General features: G+C 37.6%; 1 protein-coding gene and 1 non-coding gene across 6 annotated transcripts; one reads left to right on the top strand and one right to left on the bottom strand.

The window, feature by feature from the left end:
• Positions 1-307: 307 nt before the first annotated feature.
• Positions 308-16,029, bottom strand: LOC129351212 (nuclear receptor coactivator 7). Of its 5 annotated transcripts, XR_008604710.1 has the most exons (18): positions 15,715-16,029; positions 14,852-14,984; positions 8,978-9,123; positions 7,024-7,094; positions 6,787-6,894; positions 6,596-6,697; positions 6,326-6,451; positions 5,462-5,646; positions 4,928-5,082; positions 3,689-4,246; positions 3,362-3,533; positions 3,095-3,242; positions 2,871-2,996; positions 2,417-2,569; positions 2,163-2,258; positions 2,008-2,081; positions 1,334-1,897; positions 308-1,239 (listed from the first exon to the last, which is right to left on the bottom strand). XR_008604710.1 is itself a non-coding variant. In XM_055020083.1 (17 exons), the coding sequence occupies exons 2-17, from the start codon at positions 14,887-14,889 to the stop codon at positions 1,762-1,764; spliced, it is 2,394 nt and encodes a 797-aa protein (XP_054876058.1). In that variant the 5' UTR covers positions 14,890-14,984; positions 15,715-16,029; the 3' UTR covers positions 308-1,761. The 5 variants fall into 5 exon arrangements, 4 of the variants coding, with proteins under 4 accessions (XP_054876058.1, XP_054876061.1, XP_054876060.1 ...); XM_055020083.1 differs by having other exon boundaries at positions 308-1,897; XM_055020086.1 differs by having other exon boundaries at positions 308-1,897; positions 4,928-5,049.
• A 63-nt stretch (positions 16,030-16,092) lies between these two features.
• trnae-cuc (transfer RNA glutamic acid (anticodon CUC)) lies at positions 16,093-16,164 on the top strand. The gene has a single exon. It is a non-coding gene; the product is annotated as a tRNA-Glu (tRNA).
• The last annotated feature ends 11,811 nt before the right edge of the window (positions 16,165-27,975 follow it).

The following is a 27,975-nucleotide window of genomic DNA, read 5'->3' as shown; positions in this document are numbered from 1 at the left end:
TCTATGTGAAAAGATGTTCCATATTATTTAATTTGAAGTACTCACTGAATGGAGAGACAACTATTTATCAATGTTTTAACAGTTTGTTATTGGGTTTCATACATAAATTCTGGCACAACTGACCCTTTGAGGACAGTTGTGATCTGCATAAGGCTCAAAATAAAAATTAGTTTGACCCTCCATATCTACAGGCTATAACATCAGGAAATTATGTTCTAGTACACATGTTACGTTTTAAGCAATGAAAAAAGAAAAAAAAAGATGTCAACTCTAATAAACTGAAATCATGAGCAGCTCATTGTTATTTTTATGTTATATGTTTAACATTTATTTTAATGTGCTGGCAATAACAACAATAAATAGCTTATAGACATCACAGAGCGCAGCAGTTTTGGATTCACAAGAAATAATACTTGGAGAGCATTCACAGTTACAACACCAACCAGATTAAAGTAATATTGCTCAAGTTTAACATGAAGCATTTTTATGGCATTAGTGAACAATATGGCAGGTAGTGGTGTTATATTCATGCACGACAAGCCTGAATCAGATACAAAAAGGCTTAATTTCTGTGTTAGCAGATTTGATTGTGTAGTTGGTGCCACATCAAGGGGTGAGTTGAAAAAGCTCCATCAATGCTTAGTTAACAGAGAGTGAGGCGTGGTTGGACTTCCCTTCTCTGGTTAAAGATTCAACTAGATTTTGTAACAATTTAACAGTAATATTAAAGTAATGCTCATTACCAGGGGCCACAAGGGCAGCATTGCCTGCATCCTGTAGTGCAAAGTGGCATCATGTTAAACTGGCTCAACAACAATGACCAAGTAAAAAAAACAAGACATACCAACAAAAATTCTAATGTGAAATTACTCAAGAACAGAAATTAACTATTGTAAAAAATAATACTAAAAAAGGAGCAGTTTTCTTGTAAAAAAAAAAATAATAAAAATTTCAAAAAATAAAATGCAAAAATATTCTTATAAAATACAAGGTCAGGAACAAAACATTAAATTTGGTCATTGCAAACTTGGTTCTGGCTGTAAGAGATTGTTTTGGATCATATTTCTTCATCTGGGACGTCAAATGTATCTCACTCTTGCCATTTCAGATTCACAAGAGAAAAAAAGTCATCACCAAAGGAGAAGCGAATGCTTCAGATGGAGACAGTTTAGCTATTTGATGTTCAATGGGTTAAAATTAACCCTGGAAATTGTCACTTTCCTTCAAGTTTGGAGTAAACTGCAGCAATAACAAAAAAAAAGATGATCATTCCAAATGTTTTCAGTACATAAATATGTACATTGTCAAACATACAAATATTGTCAACACTTACAATTTCTGTAAGGAGAACCCCAGAGCATTCTGAGGCTTCCTATTCTTTTACATGGACCTTCATCTGGTGTTAGGAATAATGTGAACATTAGTGTGAGCACTTTGGCCTCTTTAGGTCTAATCCACACAGTCAAAGAGCAGCTTTGACTGCAAGGCAGCCTTCACATCCAGGAAGCTGGAGCCTCTATTCTATTTGTAAGGCAGCAAATGAGCTCAGGGTATTTTGTCGCACTTCCACTTGTAAAAGCAACTGGACGTAAACTCGTGATAAGGTTCCCTGCAGAACACAGACACCTTTGCCGCTTGTGTCTGTCTCACATGACACGCAGTCTCATTCATGAGTGGCTCCAAGTGACGCATAACAGACTTGAGGGTGTTTTTCTAATGGCTCAAGATGTGTAGATTTGTCAGGATCTTGAGCAGATGAAGCTACTCAAAGGTCCACACCTCTAGACTGTGGATGTTGAAATCCTGCTGGGAGGAAAGTGGGTGATTGTTGAAGGTGGCACATTTGGTGGTGGTGCCTCGGTACAACTCCCCGTCTAGCCAGAGACCCAGATGGCCGCTACAGTAGAGAGGACAAAAAAAAAAAAAAAGTCAGGGAGCAGCAAAAATGCACTTTTCTGTTCAACAGCCAAATGTCAGCAAAGGGAAAAATGTGATTGCTGTACACACCCTCCTCCTCCCATCTGTAGAGAGTCAGTGTTGCCTTTCACAAAGTAAGAATTCTCCCCCGTCCAGCGGTACACCTGAAATTATGTAAAAATGAAAATACTCTAAAGTTAGTGCAGATTTTTGGGATGTGTTTATGAAGCTAGTTAAGCACAAACCTTAATTTCAGGACAGAAGCTATAAAGGAATGTCTCTCCAGTGCCATAGAAATGTTCACTGACTCTGAAGGGGTGAGTTGAAAAAGCTCCAAATATCTGTAACAAGACAAAAAATATATATATATATATATCTTTCTGACAGAAATATCCACAAATGACATGATTTGTGGTTTATGAAGTCTATATATATCTTTCACCATTATGAGGCGCCAAAGCTAAACAGTTTTATCTTGTGCAATAGGCCTGTTATTTACTTGCTCATCCATATCTTTAACAACCAGCAGCACAGGACTGTCCACATCTAACAAGTTCCTGTACAGAGTCTTCAGACTGGTGCCATGTTTCTCAGTGCTGTAAACCAGCCTCCATAGATAACCCTGCACACGGGCTGGCAGGCGACAGGCAAGCTGAAAGAAACAAAATAATCAACTACTAGACTGTGAAGTAAGGGATTAATACTTGCATAAGTATACAGGGTACTTATTCAAGTACTTGGTTTTATGTTTATTTTAAACTTAAACTGTTTTATGTTTACTTTAAACATAAAACCAAGCTTTTATTCTGTGACCATAGTGAAATCTATTTGAACATAAATTTTTTTTGTCATGTTTGACAAACTAAAATTAAATCTCAATTAAAAAAAAAAAAAAAAAAAGACTGAAAGGATTCGGGTGGTAGGAAACCTGCTGCGTGTCCTACACAACTTACCTTCTCAATGTGTGTATCTTGCAGCAGATCACTGTTGTCAATAAGCATGGGCAAAGTGTCAACTGTAGAGTCTCTGTCACAGCTGCTAAAGCTCTGCCTGCGTTTGGCTTCGTCAATGGTGATGATCTAGAATATGCAGCAGTAAAAAGGACAAAAGTAAAGAGATTAAAGTGGGGAAAAACACACACACACAAACTGGGGTGAAGGTAGCACAAAATCCTCACCTCCCAGCTGCAAGACGCAGGGTCACTGAAGAAGTTGTCGATCATGTCCAGCTCGTCTTTCTCCACCACAACAAAGCCCTGCTCACGGGCTTCCTTCCCGTACACATCAGGAGACCACTGGACGAAAAAGGAGTAGAGACTGTCCACCCTGAAACACACACACAAGACACAGCTTTCAACAAATTATCCTCAAGAAAAAAAACAAAAAGTGACTATTTCTTTATTTTGACGTCATTTCTGATGATGTTTTGTGGGGGTTAACATCACCTCTCCTGAGGAACAGCAAACCAGTATTCTGGCTGCCTCTCCCGGACCCTGACTGAGGGGGCGGGACTGGAGGTCATACTGGTGGCGAAGGACTTCCTCATTGGCTTCCCAACTTTGAAGCACAGGAACATGGGTGGATTTTTGCTCTTCTCCTCCGATGGTAAAAGCATGTCTGCCAAGCAAGACAAAAAAAAAACAAAAAAAAGAAAACTTCTTAATGACAGTTTTATTCTAACTTTTCTCAGTTCATTGACACTGAATGTTTGAAGTGTAACGTATTACATATAAATGGCATATAAATCCCATTAATAACCAACACTGATGTACCTTCTATTGGAACCTGCATCCTCTTCAGCAGCCATGACCTCATCTCAGATTCCTGGTTCTTCTTTTGTCTCACCTCCTCACTGACTCTGTCGCCCTCTGCTAGTCTGTCTGGGCTTCTCCTCTCTACCTCTGAAGCCTCCTGCAGACTCAGCCTCCTGAGTGTTTTATCTTCTACTCTATTTAGCAGCTCTTCGGTGCCTTCGGGGTGCGTATCTTTGGTTTCAGTTACCTGCTGGCTCAAGGGTTTAATCTGCAAGCCTCCCTGTTTCTTGGTCTCTAAGGCAGATAAGACTGACACTCTGTCCTCTATGGAGCTGTTCTGAGCAACACCTTCGTCCTCTTCATCATCCAGCCTCCCTTTAGCTCGACTGAGTGCTGAGTAGTCTCGGGACTCCTGCAGGTTGAGGCAGTTTGGTCCGACATGTTCATAATTGTCTCTGCAGTGTGTTGTAGAGGAGCTCCCCTGTGTCTCCTCAGGGTTCCAGTTGATAGTAGGCTCCAGATCGGTAAATCCCTCATCTGATGGAGACTTTTCTGTCTGCTCCCCCTCTGTACTCACTGGAAATAGGAAATATGTTAAAACAAAGCCCTGTACAACTATGGGCCCCTCCATTTAATATGTACAAACACCCATCAAATAAATTTACCAGTGACTGCAAGAAAATACAACCTTTAGTTTGAGCACATTTATTCAATAAAAATCCCATGGCAAGATTAGGAAATGTCCTATATGTAAATAAATTATTTAGGAGGAAGGACACAACTTTTCTTGTCCTTACATCACTAAATTGAATCTGACGAGTTTACTGAACTCTACTAAAACCATGTTCTATGGTCAGATGCTGGTGGCGAAGCATCTGACCAGATCTAATGACGATATATAATGTTTTCAAAGGAACAATCAGGCACACTAAAAACAAACAAAATAACTGTGGACCAAGAAAACAGAAAACAATCAATGACATATCTTTAGAAAAGAGAACACCTTTCTTTTAATAAGGTACACAAGAGAAATCATTATTATAATTAAGATTGTCTGAATTAGATATTAAATATGACCAATTTGTTTATTTTTATTAAAATATCTCATACTTTATTGTTGATCATAAAAACATGAAAGCAACAACAAAAGCATCTTTTACTTTTTTAAAGTTTTGAGTCTTGTGAGCATATCTGACCAGTCGATTTTGGCATACTACTAACACGGACTGGAAAAATCCATATTTGATGACGTCTTACCAGTTTCAGAAAAGGAAGACTCAATGTCATCCAAAAATATGGGTTGTTTTGGAACCAGAGCCTCGTACCGACTGAAGGGGTTCAACTCCCGCTCCGATGGCAGCTGCTCCCACTCACCAGGCCTGTAGACAGGACACAGATCCTGGGGTAGGTCTCTGTGAGGACACGGGACATCACATAGACGGAAAACAGGATGGAAGGAGGGGAGGGAAAAATAAAGTACAGGGAAAACAAAAAAACAAAGACAAAGAACATGACCAACTTAAATTAAAAACTGCACCCAACTAAAAATAACAAATGTGATGCGAGGTAACAAAAATCTCAAACAAAAGACACATTTTTAACAAACGGAAACGCTCACATTAGGGTGGATAGGAATTGGAAATGTAGCTTTCTGAAGAGAATGTCAGAAAAAAAAAACTGCTGAGGACAAGATAAAGCTGAGCTGGACTCAGGATAAGGACAAAAGGAGGAAAGGTGAAGGCCAGGAAGGATGGCAAGAAAACGGCAGAAACGTGGAGCGTCAGCTCTTACGATGGCAAAGCGTCTTTGAGCTGCATGCGCGACACGTCGTCGTACAACGCCACGGAGACCACCTCCTCCATGGGGCAGATGAGGCCGTACTCCTCACAGCCGTTCTCGATCACCAAGGGGTCCGACTTGTGAGGGTCGAACATGATGTTGTTGGGCGTTACAATTAACACACCGCCCACAACACCCTGACACAAGGAAAGCAGCAGTCATGACTTTATCTAGTAGAACATCTATTGCATTTAGGGAGCCTGGGAGACAGTTTCTGTACACTTTGAAAGAAATATATTAGTGACTACTGCACTTTTATCCCTTAATGTTACTGCCTGACGTGACCTTTTTAGTATTTTCTTTTTTTAGGATCATTTTTAAGCATAAACACTAAAGCTCATATTAAATTCATGATAAAAATTTCTGCTGCGGTCTTACTTTAAATATAAACTCTGCAAAATCTAGCCATTAAAGGATGAAAGCAACTTTTAAACTAAAATAGGAAATTAAGTCTAAGAGTACAGATATTTTTTTTCCAAACTTAGCATCCTTTTCCAGCTTTGTCCAAACTTGGGAAATGCTTAGACCGAATTCCACAGTAAAATTCCCTGCTTAGCATATCTGCCTCAGGGTTTTTCTTTCATCCACAAAAAAAGGCTAAATGAAAATTTACACATTTAATTATCACTTATGTATAGCATACATTAAGGTATACACAGTAGTTGGCGCAAAAGAAGACAAATCATTTTTCAACATTAAAAAGAAATTAATTAAATGCATGAAAAACAAAGAATAACTTTCTACATTTCAGAAGGAGTCTTTCAAGATTTAATCTACATTTTAGCCAGACATCAGCAAAGCATCGAAGCTTCTCACCATGCCATCAGTGAAGTATTTGCAGCTCATCTTAATGAATTTAACCGTTACCGGGCTCTCATCCTCAGAATTTGGTGAGAACTCCCGACGGATGGACTTCGCTGACCGGCAGCTTTGAGTGCAATCCTGGAACAAGTTTGAGGACAAATCCAATAATATTTGCACAACTTCAGTGTTAGGATTTAATACTCATAAATCCCACAGAACACTGTTAAGGTATTTTAAGATCAAATAGCCTTGCAGCAACATCCAACACTAATTTTGACTCACTTGTAAGGGCTTGTCAGCAAAACCATTAGCAAAAGAGGCATCAGAAGCCGCCGGCGACTTTGGATCTGTTTCTGTTTGACTCACATCGGGAACAAACAGCTTCTGTAATGACAGTGGACAGCCAATAAATTGTCTGCTAATCTATAATGACGATGCAAATCAGCCCAAACGGATAGTTTCGGTCCTCTCACCTGGCCAGGGTAGACGCTGCGGGCGAAGAGCTTGTTCAGCTGCACCAGCTTGTTCGGGGTGATGTTGAATTTAAGTGCGATACTGTTGATTGAATCATCACGTCCCACCTGTAACCACAGATCAGCCTTTATGTGCTTCTGCAGACTTTCTAAACATGCACACAGCTTAAAATGATGCAAAATAAATAGATTAGCATCTTGTTTTTCAAATTGTCTAGTGAGTGTTGGGCTACTCACAATGAACTCTACTGTCCCCGGGGGCTTCTGTTTCTCCATTTTTGCCTGATTGTTACTTTTACAGCCATCACCTGAAAGTGGAAGAAGAATTATAGACCCTAGAAAATGTTAAATATTAGAAATTTCTCATTGGATGGCATAAATACTACACTGCAGTATTTATGCTTCTTAAACCTTATCACATTTTAAATACACAAACTTCAAAGTATATTAGTAGGGTTCATGTGAAACATGAAGCATAACTGCAAGGGGAAAGTAAAAAGATAAGCTGAAAGAGACAGAGCAAACATGTGGAGGACAATGAAATTGAGCAAATTATTCATACCCTGGTAGATCTAGATCTTAAGTCATATTTTAATAAGTTTCGAGTCCCGTGAGAAAAATTAGCCACATAAAGTATATGGCATTAAATTGTTGTGCCACAACAAAATTTAAAACCTGCGATTAACACATGTATGGCCGACTTACATTTTGTAAATTAAGTTAAGACATTTCAAGGCCTTAATTATAGATACATGAATTTAAGATTTTTTCAGGAATGTGTGGTCACACAATCAAAGTCACAACTCGAATCTCAGAGATAATCTGTGGTGCAGTGAAGGGCCTTCACATCCACTGAGTTACTTGTGTTTCAGTACCAGTTTTTTTTTTTTCTCTCCATTATTATTATTCAGCACAGGCTACAGCAGTTATTGTAAGCACACACACAATCAGACTTCTGTTGCAGATCATTCCCACAGTCAGCATTTTCCTCTTGCCAAGACGCAGAAGCTTTTAGTGCACAATTGACTGAAACACAGTGCATGACTAAGACTGCTGTAACGTTTGCTGCATGTGCCTGAACAGCCACTCCTCTGACCTCTGCACTTCACCAAGTCTGCACAGACCTGGCACAGTAATACCACAACATAAATTCAGCCTGTGTGTATAAGCCAGCCCCATCATGATGTACTACATTTAGGGAGAATAAAGATCCTGTAAAAAAAAAAAAAAAAAAAAAACCCTACAAATCACAATGTAAAAAATATATTTAAAATTTAAAAATTTAATTTAGCTATAGTGCATGTTCAGGCAAGAAAGATACAAAAATGATTTGTTTGTTCGGATTAGTCGAAGGGAGGCTTTCAAACTGTACCGATTGAACAGTTTGAAAGCATCATACTGTGGAACTTTTGTCATCATTGATACTGGAGAGTTTCACAAAGAGAACGGGATACTTAAGGAGAACAAGCATCTGACTAGGGCAAGTGTGGTTTATTTTAAAACTGTCTGCCATGGTGATACATTTATATGATGTATGACTTTTAATGTTCAGTTTATGAATCCAAAGACTTATTTACAAGTATTCACAGTGAATCTTGCTTATTCCAAATAGTGGGTTAAGGACACAATATGTTCATTGTCAAAAAAGTACAGATTATGAGGAGTTTTAACATTTCTTTCAGGATTAACTAAGTAAAAGCAAATCTTATTGTATGCAGGCTTTGTGAACATGGTGTCCTGAGTGTTCTCACTGACTCTTAAACAAACCAGGAAAGTGATTATGCAACTTCCCATTTAAAACTGCTGAGGTTGCTTTAATGCAAACAATTCACTGTTTTGTGGGACTTCTGCATCTCTCTGAGAGATCAGGAAACATTTTAAACAAAAGAGGAATGTTTGTAATGCTCACAGTCATTGTCAACAGCTAACTCTGCAGAATAAGTTATTTCTAAACAGAAACACCAATGATAAGCTGTCTACAGTGTTTTATTGTATTACATGTAATTATCAAATGCAGGTGTCTTTATTATACTCAAAACAAGAAATACATGAGAGTAGGCCAAAATATACATTAGCCAACAAATTCTAAATAGATTTATCTTACTTCTGCTCAAACCTAGTAAGTGAAATTTGACAGTATGCTTTTCATTGATATTTGAAGAAGAATCAGCTCTCGTTTGGAGCGCCTCACCCAGACCTGGAGGTGGTTTATCCGTTACTCTGTGCAGATCCGTCTTCTTGTTGGGATCTGTGTCACAGGAGGACACGATTGCCGGACTCGGCTCATTCTGGCTCTTTTCTGGTTGGGTCGGCTTCAGCTGCTTTCGCCTTTTTAGCCTGATGAGATAGCCAAAAAAAAAAGAATAAGAAAAAAAAACTTTTCTTTTTTAAACAGATGTTGCATTCTTTAATAAGAAAACCATTAAGGCTAATGGTTTTCCTAATGAGGCTAGATTTTTTTTTTTTTTAAACAAAGTGCATTTGCAATAAATAGTAGATGAAGTGAGTTTTGAGGCCTCCTGTTATATACCGTACAGTTTTTTGCAGTGTCAGCCGTATCATCTTCTCAGACTCCTCTTACTCCCTGTTTAATCATTGATGGGCAGCAAATGATGGGGGTTCATTATGGAAGCCTACTACTGAGAAGTACATTGGTAGCTAGGGTGAGTGATGAGCCGTAGGTTATGTACAGTGCCTCGTACAGTGCCTCGCAAGTGTATCTGCACCCTTTGAAAAGCATAAATGTTTGTTGTGCAAAAATACGGCTTTGATGTTTCAACATGAAACTGAAGTTTGCAGATTGCCACAAGCTATGAATGCAAACATGTCTTTCTCAACTCCATGGTGGCGAAAACCCAACTCTAAACGTCTCTAGATAGTGAAACATGGTGGTGGCAAGATCATGCTCTGGGATCTTTTTCTTCAACTGGGAAAGAGAAGAACGGGAAGAGAAACTGAGCTGAACACTGAATGAAAAGCTGCTAGACGCAGTAAAAGACTTGAGACCGAGATGGAAATTCACCTCACAGCAAGAAGAGATAGATCAATGTGCCTTCATGAATTAGAATGGTCAAGTCTAAGTCCAATCTAGACTGAAATTGGAGTTTCGAGATGTTCTCCGTTCAATGTGAATGATCTTGAGCTATTGTGTAAATGTGAATGGTCTCAAGATGTGTGAAGCTGGTGGACATACACCAAAAACATCTGAAACTCAGTTTAGGGGGAGATAAATAAAAGTGCATGTCTTGCTTTTTTATTTATCAAACAATTTGTGAAGCAGGCGTCTTTTCTCTCCACTTCACAGTTTTGCCCCACTTTGTGCTTACTGATCACATTCAATTTAAATTGAAGCTTGTAGTTGGAATGCAACAGAAATGTGACAACCTTCAATTGGTGTGGATACTTTCGCAAAAGCACTACATGCTCTTTAAGAAAATATCTCAAGACAAGATAAGCCTACTTATTGGAGGAACTGAGGTAATTTCCAGCACAGCCTCAGGTAAAGAGCAAATAAAGGAACATCACAACAACAGGATCTAAAGTATTGAAGTGCTTTAATGGAACGAATGAGATTGGGTCGATAAGGCTACAACGTCTCTCCTCTTTGTAGTCTTAGACACAGCAAGAATCTCCAGAATCTCAGCAGTAGCAGCATATGTTTCACTCAGGGGCATTTCTCATACTCCACAGATCAAAAGGATTCCTTTCATTTCCACGTTCTGTCTTTCTCTGGTACTGTCCTACAAACCAGAGTCTGGGTAGGAACAGATTCGAAAGCCCTGAGATTAAGCAAAGTCTTGCTTGTTGAATCAACCAAAAATGTAACTTAATCTTCCGGTTACTGACCACAGTTAGTTCATAAAACTGAAAATTCTGATATAATTCCTGTTCTGTACAAAATCTGAACAAAGCCTTCTCGTTTGAAACAAAATTAAAAATAAATGTGCGTAAGCATAATATTTCCAGGAGCCTCTAAGTGCAGGTTGACATCAAACATTATCCCATATCCTTATAGCTCTCTGTCTCACTGTTCCAAATATGTAATGTTTTAACATTAATTTCTCCAGAAAAATACTGAATTACAATACAAATGACATGGAAACATACAACCAAAAGTCTAATGAACAAACTATATAATACGCCAAATCTTAGCACATTAATCTACAGTAGACTTTGACATTAGTTTATTGCAGAAGGACTTTAACACACCCACTTTTAGAGCAGCAGTCAAGTAAGAGTGATTAATCCTCAGTTCAGAGGATAGGATCTCTTCATAACGCTTGCATGTTAAGATTAAGTCTGACTGACATGAGTTTTATTGCTTATTAGAACAACAATGTATTACATTCACAACTTTGTTTGAACTTTTCTGCACTGAAGTGACAATTATGCACCATTTAAAGAAATCATGCATGAAGTTTTAACACATCAGGCCCCTATGAATAAACAAATGTTTGCCAGATAGTGATCAACTACATCAACAAAACCTTATTTTGAGTCATAATAGTGAGCATAACTTGAACAAAGCAGTTTAGTGCCTAATGACTTTTACTTGGACAGCGAAATGCTGGGCAGCCGCATGTTGACCTTTGCTCGATATGTCAGGAAGCGAAGTGGCACACACTTCAAATAGGAGGGGATGTGGTTGTTACAGCAGTAGCTGTGTTGGCTGATAAGGACTATTTTTGCTCTGAATATATTGATTCTCTTCCCAAACACACCGCGGGCCACTTGGCTCTGCAGCACTCCCTCCGAAGTCGCTAGCGTCCCGTGATAAACAACCCTAGATCCAAAATAGGTTTGGAATGTTGAAACAATAAGAAGATTTTAACTTCTGAACTCGAGATTATTATAGACACATAACTGAGGAATAATCAAAGCCGTTTCAAATGTTAAAACTCTAAATCGGTGCGTTTCCCTTTTGTAATAGCAAGTCAAATCAAAAAGCTCAGGCGAGTAGAGGGAAATAAAAGGCAGGAATAAACCATGGTAACAATGGTCGGTATAAAACATCCTGCTCCACGCACCACGATTTTCTACCAAAAAAAATCTAACAAACTGAAATGCACAAAATAGGTAAAACAAATTAAACATTGTAGCAGTAACATTAAATATCACTCTATCCAGGAAGACAGTTTAATCTAAACACTCAGCTTTGAATCAGCTAATCTGAAAGAAAGTTCTGAATTGAAATTACAAAGCGACTGGTTGATGGTAGTTATAGAAATAGGCATGTTAAACACCTCTGTTTGAGAGAAATCCATTTTACCGCATGTGAGACATCAGACACCTCTGGGTAACTTTATTAGAGATGATCTGCTGCATGTTGCTTTAGATCTGCTTCGTGTACATACAGGTAGACCTCTTCTAATTGTACGTAGAGTCAAAATCCCATTAAGAACCAATGCAATGCTAATCCAATAATTAAAGTCTAATATATCCAGCAGAAAAGACATGACTGATGTCTTATTTGAGCCAGATCGTCAGCCCAATCAGAACATGAAACCGGAGCCATAATGCAAGGGAAACAAGCCCATAAGACACAATTGAATCACATACCCACTCTGAAAATCCCTAATGCTGTGCTAACCATCCAGGCATTGATTGTGTTGAAATCTACTTTTTTTTTCCCCATTTAGGAAGCAACTGAACACATTTCTTTATGATTCACTTGTTCCATAGGTATAAAAGTTGATTTGTGATTATATATGGTGGTCACATCCACTGAAACACAGGATGTACGAACATTCTGTATATGTGCAGGATGCACGGAAAAAAGCTAACAACCTGGCCCAAAAGGAGTGAATGCTAAAAGTCCAACTTGATGCAATCTGCTGAATTTCCTTAGACAAAAAAACTTTTTGATCTATAAGGATCAATTAGAATGCACATGTGATTGAATTGATTTTTTTTGTAAAGGGTCCTGAGACAACATTTGTTGTGTATTGGTTCTATATAAATAAACAGTATGGAAGTTGAATAAATAATAACTGGTGACAGATTTTACAGTAATCTAACGTCTAAATTGCATGCAGCTCGGTGAAGCACCTCATCTGCACAGACGTCACAGACTAAGAGCTGCAATTTGCTGATAGCTTCACAAGTTCTTTTGGCTCCATACTCCGTAACTGTGATAAGCCTTTTTCCACTCATTCCCCAATATCATGTTTCACACTACCAAAATTCAATTTTACAGTCAACAGCAAGTGCCTCTCTGTGTGAAACTCTGACGCACTACTGATTAAACAGAGGTCTTAGATCTGTGACACGCAGCAGAGATGAAAATGCACAATTATTCAATGCGCCTCAGTGTTTAGAACAGATGATAAACAGAAAAGCTGAAGACTTTCAAATCAATAAATATGTTTAGTCAATACAACCAGAAGGTGATTTTAATTTTCGAGTATAAGCTTGTTGTGTCTGCCACAATAAATTCTAGCACTAGCAGCTAGCGCGTTGGGCTCTCCAAACGAGAGAAATAAAAGCGTCACGCAGGTTTAAACCGAGATGATCTGCATAAGAATGTAGCTGAGAAACTGAAAGTAGCTCAGAGGGATTTAGCTTTAGTTGAAAGATGAATTGAGAAATCTCAGACTCTTTGCTTATTTGTGAATAAGCCAAACTATAAATTCTGGATGTATAGATGCCATCAAGCTATTTCTTTCACAATTTGATGCTTTCTGTCATTTGATTTTTTTGGGGGGGCCATTTTCTGTTTGCATAAAGGCTGTCTTCATAATGTTTAGATTCAGGTTTTTACAGATACACTTTCTCGGACCAAATGCCTTTTGTATTGGTTAATACTTGCACGTGTTATTTAGATGATGTGTTGTTATAAATTGATATGTTTGTCAAGACTCTGTCTTTTTCCTCTTTTTCTGCAGGTGTAGAAAGAGAATTGTTTTTTCTTGTATTTTCTTCATCCTTTTTTCACTTCTCTTTTCTTCTCTCCGTCTCTCCTTTCTAACTTTCTATTTTCTATATTTACCACTTCCATTAAATATTTAATAAATCTGTTGGGCTTGCAGTATTTGTTTATTAAGTAGGAACTGGAATAAGGTGTTTTAAAAGGTGAAAGCCATAAATAAGCAAAAATATTTTCTATATACAAAGCTTCAACTCAAACTCAGAGTCATAACAGGCAGGTGAAACAAGTTTTATTCATTGTGTTTACAGTCTCGTATGGAAAATTATTAGCTACTCATTAAAGTTTATTTTGCAAACAGTAAAGCTCTGCATTAGAAGTGACCCCAGCTCAAATACAAGCGACTGGAATGACTGAGCCTGAGAAAATGCATGAAGCGCTCAACGTCAATTCACTGCACATCTCTATTTTGTACCCTCATGTCGACACTTTGTTCTTTTCTGTGCTATGTAAATAAACTTTGACTTGACTTTTTTGCTTTCATTTCATCCCTTTAAACGACTATTTGTCTTTAAGATATTTTTATGATTTATGGGCATAAGATTCACAGAAGGCTGAAACACCTAATTTAATTGCATATTAATTGCTTTACAATGTACAATATTTCCATGATTTGTGGTCATAGTCATTGTTTGTACCAGTTGTACCATATGTACCATATATATATATATATATATATATATATATATATATATATATATATATATATATATATATATATATATATATATATATATATATATGAGGGTAAGATCTCAGATCTGAGCAATATCTCCCTGAAACAGATATACAGAAGTCATAAAACTACATTTCCATACAAAACACAATGAGTAAATTATATCAAATTATTATAACATTGAGAGGTTTATACTGTCTGTGAATGGAAAGGTTTTTGAAGGCTCTATGGAAGCGTGTGGGCACAGAGATGTGGCTTAGTTCTCTAATGCCTTGGACCGGATCAGTACCTCACTGATAGCACCAGCTTGTCTACCTCTGCTTGGTCATATAAGCATAAGCTCAAATACAAACATTGGTCCTAAACATGTTTGTTTAGGACCATGTTTAGGACCAAACAAACATGTTTGTCTATATTAAAGCAAGAGAGATTTAATATAGACAAACAAACCCAGGGTGTCTTACCTGTCAAAATATCCCTGCTTTCTTTCTCTTTTTTCCATCAGGCTTCAAATCTGAATGCAGTTACAGTGAACTCATCCATACAAACATCCACACACAGCCAAGCAAGATGAGGATCCCACACTTCTGTTTCGTCCTGCAAATGAGAGGAGGGAAATCAGGAAAGCTGCCTCCTCAACCTGCAGCACTCCGTGGTACTGCAAAAAAAACCAACTAATAATGCATCCCACAAGTCAGTCAGCTTCTGTGTAGGGCGATGAAGGCATCCCATAATGATCTTCGTGTCAGGTTAATTAGCATAAAGGGAGAAAATGCTCCTTTCACGAGCACATCTGCTCCCGATTTCCTACCACAAAGATGTGTTTTCATTATGTAATATGGCTTAATTGTCGGAGTCTGTTTGCCTATTATTAGCACTGGGAATCCAACTGATGTAAACAGCCACATTGAGATACAAGAGAATTATCACGACGCTAAAATTAATGAAGCGATTGAAGACATGCTTTAAAAAAAGAGGACAGAAGTTGATTCATGAGTAGCTTTTAAGTCTTATATAACAGGTAGCTGGTGAACCTTTGAGGAAACGTTATGTTTGAAGATACGTTGTTAAATTTAGCTAAATAGCTTACTTATCTTGACCCGTCGAAGCGGAGACAGCAAACCACAAAACAGCCAGGTTTGCTAATGTCAAAAAACCGCCCGAGCAAGCGGCAGATTTAAGCATCGAATAAGGTCCAGCTTTCTTCCAGCTGACCACACACAGCTGCTGCTAGCGCTGCTACAGCGGCTAGCCACTTTGTTTACACACTATAGCAACCTGCTTTTGAAGGCAGGAACAGAGAAGCGGTTTAAAACCGTTTGCTTACCCTGAGACATCCCTGCTCCTGCAACCTGTCTCAGCAGTGGGCTGTAACGTCTTTGCGCATTGACTCCATGAAGTGCAAAATTGATTTTGAGAACAGGCAGCTGAAGCAGCTCACACACCAGGCGAGCATCTTCGAAGAGCTACGTGAAGCCTCTCCTTCTTTGCAACGCCCTCTGGCGTCGTCGGTGCCAGAAAAAAAGGGGGAAGCTCGTCCCTTTTGTCAAGAATTACATTTCCCTTTTGCTTGTTTTCTATAAATGAGGCAATAGGGGATTCGCTGTATAAGTCAAGCAGTCATAGAACAAATGCAGATCATCATTAACAACACATTTTCACTGTTGATGAGCCAATAACATATCGTGTGACAACCCAGACATCTTCCCTGGTGGTCTAGTGGTTAGGATTCGGCGCTCTCACCGCCGCGGCCCGGGTTCGATTCCCGGTCAGGGAACTTGATCTTTTCAACTTTAAACTGTTTAATACTTCGCAACAGCATAGAATATTTTTTTAATACATCAACGAAGCAAAGTGAGAATATTTAAATTGCCACATAGGTATAGATATAAATATAGGCATGCACTTGTTTCCCTACAATATTCATAACCTAATGAGATAGCCAACTGAACAAGGAAGTCAAAACAAAAAACTTGTGATGATAATTAAAATTTCATGTACTTGGCCAACATCACTTGAAATTTACTTAAAGTAATTGGAACTGTTATTGTTTTGGGACAAAATCACCACATATTAATATATCATTGAGAAGCTGAATATATTGTGGCAAAATAACAAAAAACAAACAAACAAAACATGAAATTAATATATAAATCTATCCATAATTATCTAAATTTGCAAACAAATAAATATTGTGCTAATTATGTTAAAAGCATATGACAACTTTTTAAAAAAATGATTATTATAATAATCAGTTGATCAATGCACAAGTTTTATTGCATGATGTAAAAAAATAATGGAATTATTCCAAGACTTATTAGAAATTATTATTAGAAGAATTAGAAGAATTATTCGAATAATTATTAGATTACATTGTCACTGATAATCTGTTACAATCATTATTTTATCTTGTCTTAAGACGTGTTGATTTGACCCATTGGATTTGATCCAAACAGCTGACAGAGTAAAAACCGGATCTGAAAAAAGAATGGATTCTTAAATAATTTCACATTCACCAAGTTTGAATGGAAATACATGGATTTAAATAGCAATTTATTTTTTCACTTTTATTTTTTTTTATTGATGTAGTCATATTTGATGTGTTTGTTAAATAAATTGCAATAATAACTTTGATTTAGCTTTCCTGTCTTAACTTAAATAAATGACAACACATATATTTTTAAAAATAACTTAAAAATACATTAAACTGTGGCACTTTCTGATGACATTTAAAACAAGAGCGGAACAACCACAAGAGGGCGCCAAAAGATCTGTCGTGTTCAAATCCAGTTATCCAGTAAGTCCACTCTGCATTAATGCAACTGACGAAAACAAAAACTCATATTCACAACTCAGGATTTTTTTTATTTGTTAGGCTTGTTTTATTTATCTTTCTCTGTTTTCCATTTGAAATCTTGTCCCAGTGTTGTATGATGTGAACATATCTGGCTATTATCACTGACAGCTTCTTGAGCAAATCTGAGACCTACAACTACTAGAAGACTTTAATGAACAACCATCAGTCTGATGCTATGCTTTAAGGCATAATCTAGCCATTAATATATTTTCAATTTATATACTACATACAAGTGTCCCAACTCTTCGTAAAAGAAATACAATACAATTATTTTTTCTTAATAAGAGAAGACAGTGATGCTGAGGGTCATCTGTAACTTTATGTATTACTGTAATTGGGTGCCAAGAAAGCATTGACATTATCAAGCCCAAGTGAACTGTGTAGGAAAGACAAAGACCCCGGCATTCTAGCTGGACGGCCTACAAGTTAACCAGTTCCTTGCTGGGTGTGTATCTTGGCTGTTATTTTGACAGGCGCTATCACTGAGAGAGAGGAGATAAGTTGTCTTAGGGATCGCCATGGCGCCGGTGTGTCGCTCCTCTGGCCTGTTCAGACTTTCGTCGGCCTCCCCTCGGCTCCCCACCTCCGCTCCTTGCCCTACACAGAGCAAAGGCTTGTGGGGAGGGAGGTGGCTCTGTTCAGAAGCAGGGTTTGTGTTGGCAGGGACACTATGGCTCTGGGTGTCATTGTCCCAGATCCACTGTGGGACTGGAAAATTGGACAGTTCAAAATGTGGCCTTCCACCCGCTCTTTTTGAGTTAATCTTGTCATTTATCTGGTTCCAGAGAAGAAATTAAAAGACATCATGTTGAGTCCGAGATGTATTAAATGGTCACATAATTCAAGCACTCAAAATGCCCCCAAAATTGGGGTAAACTTTAAGCTCATAAGAGTCATGTTTTCAGGATGTGCACATCAAACAGGCCATCATTATCTGTTCGGTATGTTTGTATTTAGTCCCCCTGACATAAAGGGATTGCACAATTCACATATATCAAAGTTGCGGCCCATAATCAGCTCTAATACATTCATGGATGCACAGTAAAATGACATTTACCCACTTCCAGATTTCTTTAGAGATTGTCTTTAGAGATTTACAGTGTCCAGATCATCAAACACTGATCAAAAAGCTGAGTTCAGATTCACTGGCCACACCCAGCATGAATCTGCCAGACCTTGAATTGGGAAGTCTCTTTAACCTGTTGTCAGAATTTGTCTGATAACATGAAATAGGCCAAAAGTTTTCCAAAAGCAAGACATCATTGAAAGTAATTCAAGAACTGCTGAGGAACAAAATCATCTGTTGTTGTTGTCTGTTGTTCTAGGAAGTGCTCTACAACAAGGCTTTTGCTCTCAGGCAAATCACAGTGACACCCATCATCCACAAATGGAGAAAACATGACACCGTGCAATCCATCAAATTTACTCCAAGATGGCATTGCTAAATCCAGGAGATCACAAAAAAAAAAAAAAAAAAAAAACTTCCATAGCACTACAGGCCTTTGCCTCAACTAAGGTCATGATTCCACAATAATAGACTGAATATCATCCATAGCAGATTTTCAAGGCAAACCCCATTGCTAACCTAATGTGGCCCTCCAGGACTGGAGTTCCTGTGCTATAAGGTGATAATCTTGGGCTCCTTAACTACCTATTAACGGGGTGTTTTTTGTATAATATAAATACATACGTTTATGAATTTACGTTTTATAAATACATACATTCATGTAACCTTTTGAATGAAACAACCATGTTGTTTATCAATACAAAATAAACAACACTGATATAAACAATGTGAGATGTAAGTACACGAGTAAACAGAATATACTCAAAAAGTTATGCTCAGATTAGGACAAACTTTACCACTTATGTTGTAGAAATCTAAGCAATTAATGTTTACAGTTTTCAACATCTACTTATTTAAATGCAAAAATCCAACCTTGTGATTGATTTCTCCTTGCAGTTGATATATTTTCCAAAGCAAGTTATAATCACTACTTACCTGATGAGACGATGCATCATCATCATCCCTGCTGCTGGCCTCTGGTCTCATGTCTCCTTCCTGGCTTTGCTCTTTTGATAGTAATAAAATAAAAAATAAAAAATTAAAGAAAAAAAAAAAAGAAGAAAAAAACATAAAAAAATTTGATGAGAAATAGTAAACACGATTTCTGTGCACAAGTGAAAGATGATTGGGTTTATTCCAAGCATTTTATTTTTCCAGAAAGGGACGTAACAGAGATAATAGCGTTAATATTCCTATTAACAAGTTTAACATGAGATATTGATACGGATTAAGTAGTAGTAAATGCACTAAACATTATTTGGATCCCACAACATTACTCAAATTGGCCTACTTGGTTTGTTTGGAAAAAAAAAAGTGCAAATTGGTGGCCGACACAATTCTTGCACACACCGACAGAGTGTGAATGCTCATGCTGAGTTTAAAGGCGCCTCTGAAAAATACACTAGAGCATATTAACTAAAGATGAAACGGTTGTCACCATTGTAATGATTGAAAAACGTGTAGGGGACACAAAACAGGAAGTAGTGGAGGCAAATACCTTCACACCAAAAACTTAGAAAGCTCCTTTAGTGGAGCAACAATTGAAAGATTTATCTTGGTAGCTTCTCCTCTGTGCTAATGCCAGAGTCATACCTTTCAAGTTGATCTACTTAAACTTTTTAACTATCATCTTAACCAAAGTTAATAGGACAAAAAAATACATTTGTTGTTTTGTTTTAACATGGACAAACCTGATCAGCGTGATCATTTTGAGTAGATAGAATTGAACTAATTTAGTAGGTACTGGTAAAATGCATCTTTCTGTAAGAGACTTTTATCCATAGTTAATACTCAAAAATACTAAAATCTACCCGAGTAAAATATACGCAAATATTTTACTTGTTGCACCAGCTTTACAGACTTAATTTCAACACGTTCTTTGATCAGTGTATGCCATTTTCAGCAATATCTCAACAAAATTGTCAACATTTTGCTTTGTTCTGGTCCCACGTTTGGAGATGTCCCATATCAACTCTCGTCAGTCCACCCAAATGTACCATATTAACTGTGTCTCCCAAGAGCGAAGACTAAAAACTTTGTTTTGGGGAAGTCAGTGCAACTAAAGATGAAATCTTGTCTCTATCTCTTTAAACTGACACAGAAGTCTGACCCAGCTTGGTCCTTGGATTGATTTAAAATCATTTTGTTCAGACGTCAAAACTCCAGCTTAGACTACAGCCACTGATAACGTCAAGTACACAGTGGCAACAAGAAGGAGAAAGACCTAAACACTGAAAAAGAAGATGTCACACAAATGATAATTGATAGAGACTTTGGGGTCATAATTCATTTATAATAAGCCAAAACATGTTAAATAAGTGCTGCTGTATTCTGGGGAGAAAAAAAAATCTCGTGTTTTGTCTCAGAGTTTACAGTCAGATGATTGATGTTGATAGAGGGGTTGGGTTATAAACCAATTAGGGCAAACAATCTTTAAAACAGAGTTAATCACGAAGATAAACAACAGAGAACTGAGCGTCCCACTTACAACACATTTTCAACATAAATAAGCACAGCACTGAAGAATCTGAGATAGCAACAGTTCAAAATGAGATGTCCATATTTGTGTTATTGAGGTTTTATTATAATCACAAGTTTCTTCATGCTAAGCTATTTATGTTTGGATCGCCATGGTTTATTCAAAATTACAGCCTACTTTGCGATAGTTAGCGTCTTTATCTGTCCTGCCAGAGTTTATAAGATTAGAAGGGAATAATAGCAACTTGGTTTAGACTTTGAAAATATTATTTAGCCCTAAGGTTTGCAGATTATATAAACCCAAAGAAAAACAATTAAAACAAGATCTTAAAATAAGAAAACAAAATACAGTAACTTTCCGCATTTGTTATGGGCCCTGGTAAAGATGTCTGAAAAGTCATGCAGAAGAATATATTGAGGTTTTTCAGTTGCATAACTCCACTTGGAAAAATCCAACCCTTCTGAAGTGCATTTATTAAATGGAAAAAATGTCTTTGTGTGTGTTTGTGCGTATGGGTGTGTGTGTGTTTTTTTCTTCAATAAAAAAATTACCTCATGTGAAGAATTTGTGATGTCTATGAGGACCTTGTCAAAATGCATGCTTTCATAAACCCTCCCAAATAATTGGACATTTTAAACTAAAAATTGGTGGCTTCTGCAAATGAGCCATGCTCAAAGTCCAAAACGAAAGGTCAAACGAACACAGAAACAAACCAGACATAAAATTGACCTTTTTCATGGCATTCTGACTCCCCAGAGCTAAATCCTTTAGAAGACCTTCAGGATAACCTGACAAGAGGAGTACATAAGGCAGGCCCAATAGATGACACAAAGACACTGAACAAAAAGGGAACGGACAAAGAGACATTTCTGTGTTTGCTCCAGCTTTATGAAATGTTGTAGCCAATGACTAAGAGCTACCCTAAAGAGAGGCGTACAAAACATTACAGATGCACTGCTGATGTTTGGGTAATGTAAAAATACATTTGTGATTGTTTTCCAAGTGAATAAATACATTAAATTAAAAGTTGACTTTTCACTGTGTGATTATGCTAATGTAAGAAAAAGTCAACATGTGTATATATATTTTTTATATATTAGTTCTGCTCATAAGTGTTAATCTACTTTAATTTAATAATAAAAATCAGAATAAAATTATTTAGTTATGTTTAGGAATTGGACTTTCACACTACAAAAACTGATATTATAATGTATTAATTATTAGTTAGAGATGATAATTTGGCATACACCTTAACGTAAAACGTGCAACAATGTTTAGGACTCAGAACATTCAACACTTAAATCAGGTACAACAGACCTCTGACTTTAAAGTTCAAGGATGCTAATTTCCCTTCCCAAAAATATTTTAATTCATAAGTATAATCAAAGGAGGAAAAAAAGCAGAAGAATGCTCCTGAAGCTTGAAAATATGCAGGTGATCAACATGGATCTATGAAACTAAAGAAAGAGAAGGGAAATATTACTGAAACTAAAGTATGAAGTGAAAAGGAAAACGATAAAACTAACATGGGTCTGAGCAAGAACAGTGATGAACAGGAAGCGCTTTGTGAGTTGGTACTATAGTCAACATCATCTAATCCCTCACAATCCAACACAGTCACATCACAAATCCTTCATTACACTTACATTAATTGCAGGTAATTAATGTTAGTGAAAGAAAAAAAAAAACTTAACTCCATTATGTCCAATTAGTCCTTTCCCCTTTTCAATGACTAGTAAAATAAATCACAGGCTTGTAGAGTTAGAATACATTTCTTAAATTTTGTAACAATGTTTTACGGTTTAATAATCTAGATGTAAAAGAGAAAGTCAACTCTACCTTGGTGGTCTGGGTTAGTCCAAATCACCTTAAGGACCACCTTCTTTGTTACAATGAGTTAAATGACCTCCTGAACACACAAACTCCTTGATTACAGACAGAATGGCATTGCATCAGACATCCCCATGCTGTATACCATCCAGTGCCACTATACCTACTGTCAATTTGACATGTCAGCTGAGGTACTGCAGCCATGACTTTTGACCCAGAAATTAAAGAGCAGGAAAGAGGTTATCAATACTGGAGTTTTAGTTCAAATGGACATACAGGGGCCCCCACCCAGAACACGGATTAGACTGTGTCTGCAAAATTGTACCTTTTCAAGCTCACATAGAGGCTATCATCAGAGTTTCTTGATCATGTGACTGCTGCAGGGAAGCAAACAGTGCAGGGTTGTTTACCTTTCTTATCAGTGGTGTTGTAACAAGTAAAGGAACATACAGGCTGACCTCAACACTTCACACACATGCGAGATGCCTCACATCGGGCAGATGGAAAAAATGTCTAAAAACATGTTGAATCCATATTCTTTTCAAAATCTCCTTTAGGTTTTGATAATCTTCCTTCAGACACAGTCTATAAAGAAACCACGAGTGCAGAAGATGAAGAGTAACGTTACTAATAAATCTCCATCAGGGCTACTTAACTCTCCTCTGATCTCACCTGCCATAAAAAGAGGCTTGTCATGTACAGTAATGATTACTTTTTAGGGAATAAAATCCTCTCTGTGTTTGAAAAATACATAAACTCTGAACCTTAATAAACATTTGCCAATAAATAACGGCTGTAAACTCCAAATGTATTATTTCAGTGTCTGTCCATTTACGACTGAGCAGTGAATCAACGTTTCGTCCACTGAAACAGCAATATTCCTTTAAGATGTTGAAGATGTAAGGTAGTAGAAGTGCTTCTGACTTTTTGCATGTCTGTGCCTTTTGAAGTGTGTTTTCAAGTGTCCCAGTGTGCATGTGTGTACGAGTGCATGTTGCCTCCCACTCTAAACTCTCAGACTCTGGTTAGTCCAGGCCAGCGCCACATCAGTCCATCATCGCAGATATGGCTCGTGGTCAGATAGCAGGTCTGGCGGCGCACAAGACATTTTGTCCACTCTGTCATGTTTACTTATAATGATAAGCTTTGATGGATTCTCCACAAGCTATAGACCCCACAGTACACGCACACACACACGTGCGCGCGCACGCATACACACACACCGGGTTGCACATTTACACGCACACAAGAGAAAAAGAGCTAAAGGTGGATTCAACAAGATGCTCTTAAGTCATTGGTCTAATTTCTAAATTTCAGCAAGAAAAGCAACTTCATTGTAATCAATCTTAACATATGTCATTCAGGTTTGAAAAACTGAACAGCAGTGCTGCTTATTTAATGATAAAAAGACTTCTGAACAAATGATTTAGTCCAAGAAGACCTTTTTTATTGCAAAGGCCAACAAGCTGTCAGGTGGAGGGAGTAGATGTATTTAAAAACTTGTGATTTTAGATATGAAGGTCCACAAAAATACTCTCATAAAAAGAAATACACAGTAGTAGGAAAAAACTCAGGAAAAGGTATTCAAAGCATACAATACAAGGTTTTCTCATCTTGTTTAAACTTTCCTCTGACCTGTTTGATTTCAGTCTGTGCAGTTTTTCGGCAAGGTTACCTTATTTAAGTTTGGCAGGTAGCCAGCCCACAAACCAGTTCACATACAGCAGCAGCTCTGGACCAATTAAAACGCCTAATGAGCCCATCTCCAATAATGTCAGCCAGAGGGCAGAGATGAGGAGACTTGAGTCACTCAGCATGGAAAAAAAAAAAAGAAAGAGTTGAAAATATACAAACTTTTTTCTTAGTATACACAACGCAGCAGAATTTCCCTTGGTAATTTAATCCGTAACATTTCTTGCTAATGCTCTGCTTTCTTCTGCTATCTCAGCAATTTTCATTTAGGCTGAACGAGTTGAGGAACAGCATAATGGAACAGGCATAATGTTTGAGCGCTGAGGAGATCTGTCGGTCACAGACAGCTGGGTGCACGTTTCACCTTGGACATCCCTCTCATGCAAACACCTACATTTTTATCCATGCATTTATCCATTGAATTTATTTAAGTAGATTTGTTAAATCTCGTTAAATAAGATTAACAATCCACAATTTTGGATGTTAGGTCAATTGGTCTCTAAATTGGATTCCCTGATTTGTGGCCCATAACTTTAAATAAATTGCAAAAAATTCACTTTGTTATTTTTTTTTGTACAGCATGCTTTAATATTAAAAAGCAAATGTTGCTTGGGAAGCAGAAAATATCAATATTTGACAAGGTACTGGCATTTGCAAAGCAGCTAATAAGCGAGCGAAGTACATTTTCCGTGGCGTCGACTGACTGTACCCCAAAAGAGCCATGGGTTTGAGACTCAACATCTTTCTGACAAATTATTGTTCCATCTCAGAGTAAGGCAGTAAAATACCAACAAACCTCGTCGTCTGCCCAGAGTGGGCCCTGTGTATCTTTTCACATCTGTCTCACACACCTGCATGTCTCGGTCAAGAATAGATCTGTAAGTTGCACATCACGCACTCTGAACCTGACTGAGCATGAAGAAACAAACATTTGGTTCCTCTAAACCCTGAATTGAGTCATCTTATGAAAATGTATCTTTGTATTGGGACAAAACCCTAAAATTCAAATATTTTAGTACATCTGTTCCAATCATTTCTAACTGATGAATAAGTGTTCAGCAGCCAGTGTTCAGCAGCCAGTGTTCAGCAGCCAGGGTTCAGCATAAGTCAAAACGTTTTTGCTCAGTCACTCACCTTTAACCACATTGTGATATTTGTTTAATAGCCACACATATGGTTCTTTGAAATTTTATTGATACCCTTTGAACTTGACAACTAAGCACTTTAACATATTTAATAGAGGTATTATGGGATTGGCAAACATTAAAAAAATAATGCAAAATTGAGAATTGTTATGAAAAAAACCCTGCAAGATGCTGAAAAACACTTAAGGCTTGGGGTGAGGTTTGCTTTCCTGCGGAACGACCAAATACAGGCAAAGTTACCAAAGAGCTGCAAAGAAATGATTTTAATCAAAGCATATTCATTTGTTAGAACAACCAAGTCAAAAAAACAGACCTGAATCCAATTGAAATTATGTAACAAAACCTGAAAATTGCTGTTCAGATGCTTTCCATCTAATTTGACCGAGCTCTGGCTATTGTGCAGATCAGAATGAGTAAAAATAACAGATGAATGTCAAACTTTTCAGTTTTGTGATTGCAAACAAGTTAAGCAAAAGCTAAAACCTTAAACTGCACATGTACTTTGTATTGGTCTGTCACATCCCAACCAAACAAAGTACAATACACTGAAAGTATAACAGGACATCTGGTGTCAGGAGTGTGTCTCAGAGAAATGAAAGCAAGACTGGAAGTAATAACGAGCTCAGAAACAACGGCTTCCTTCTTTCACAGATTCTTATTTAAGATCTCACCCCTCCTAGTTCTCTGTCAAGGCCGCTTGTTTCTTCCTCCTACCAGCTAGACGGGGAAGAGGTCAACGCAAGACACAAACATGCACACGCACAAACCCAAGACTGACCAACTACAACGGTTACAAATCTCCTTCGCTTATCGAGGACAACACGCTGATAAGCGTGTCTCCACTCCCCATCCGACAAATCCATCACCGAAAACATCTGTGACACACTTAGGAAGAGTGGAAATATATGCTTGAGCAAAGGACAGATTGATGGTTCACCTTGCTCCCCTTGAGTGTAAATGAGCCAAACCAGAATTAGACAGAGGAACAAAGGCACATTAAGTGTTTTCGTTGGGATTATTGATGTTGAAGTATGAAAATTAATAGGGTTTAGATGACATGAGATATCTTTGTGTGTGTGTGTGTGTGTGTGTGTGTGTGTGTGTGTGTGTGTGTGTGTGTGTGTGTGTGTGTGTGTGTGTGTGTGTGCGTGTGTGTGGGTGTGTGTGGGTGTGTGTGTGTGTATTTTGCGTGTGCATGAGTGTGTTTTGGGAGTACAGCACCTGCACTTAATGATGTGAAGCTTCATCTGTTGCAGCCATCCATGTTGCATTCACTCCCCACACTTCACAACTTGCACCTGTTGACCTGCACCAACAAACTCACATGTTCTCTCACTTTGCCTCTCTCAAGCTTCCTGCCATAACAAAACCAAGTCAACTATTGGGGTTAATAGCAACTTTAACGCAGTCGGAGGAAATGTGGTTCTTGTTTTTAGTTCATGTGGTGCAAATATGTTGGGTTTTTCTGGACCAACACAAACACTTTTGTTGGGTTACTTGTAGTAAAAATTAGCAACAAAAAAAAGCCTAAATGTAAACAAATAAAACAAGTTGGAAAAAAAGAAAAGTTCATATTTCATTATTTTGTTTTTTGCTTAACCTGATGCTGATGAAAACATTTGTTGTATGACACTTAAAGTCACACTTGACAAAGTTACAAATCATCAGAGGCACTTTGAGTACTTCTAACCATCCCATTAAAATAAATACAATTGTAAGCATTTTAGACTTTACACTTAATGTAAATTCTAACATTAAGTGTTTACAGACACTGTTGATCAGTGTCAGTAAACTTTGACTGAGTGATAAAAGACCCTCTGTTCCCCAGGTAAATAAATGTAGATGCAAGAACCCACTCTTCTAAGTTAGAAAGAGAGGAAAACATCCCATTAGAGGAAAGCAAAAGAATGTTGATCTTAATAAGTCCTAAAATGACGACAGAAAATAGGTAGTGACCCATATACCATAACAGAGCAATAACTGAAAAGTCTAAAATAACTGGAATTGTGACATATAAGCCTGGACAAAGACCCAGATTTATCTTGTTGATGTAGAAAAGAAGGTAAAAATATCATGTTCTCAGTTTGGAAGCAGTTTTCTAAACTCTTCTTTGACTTAAACAGAAACTGTGATGCTTTGGGCCTGATTCTTTTCCAATGGATGTGGGAACCTTGTTAGGGTGAAAGTCATCATGAGTCGTCATCTTTCAGTGGGAATTAGATCCAAAAGCCCCGAAGCAAAACAGCACTGATATGGTTCACCAGACACAAAATCAACTTTTTTCCATTCGATCTAGAGAGTTAGCGCTCCAACTTCATGAGAGATAGAAAAAAAAGACTGAATGCTGTTCTACATGCACAAAAAAGAACTTGTATTAAAAGAGTATCAATATTTGTTCCAGCGTACATTTTGTAAAATACAACAAATAAAAAAATAAACAATGAAAAACAACTTATGCCTCTGCAATAAAGGATGACATAACTATAAGGGTTTTTAAGCATCTCCACAATTGATGCCAA

The sequence above is a fragment of the Poeciliopsis prolifica genome, unplaced genomic scaffold, assembly GCF_027474105.1.
Source record: "Poeciliopsis prolifica strain line A6 unplaced genomic scaffold, Auburn_PproV2 SCAFFOLD065, whole genome shotgun sequence".
Classification (NCBI taxonomy): domain Eukaryota; kingdom Metazoa; phylum Chordata; class Actinopteri; order Cyprinodontiformes; family Poeciliidae; genus Poeciliopsis; species Poeciliopsis prolifica.
Note: the sequence above shows the minus strand (reverse complement) of the source record. Positions and strands in the feature narration are given on the sequence as shown.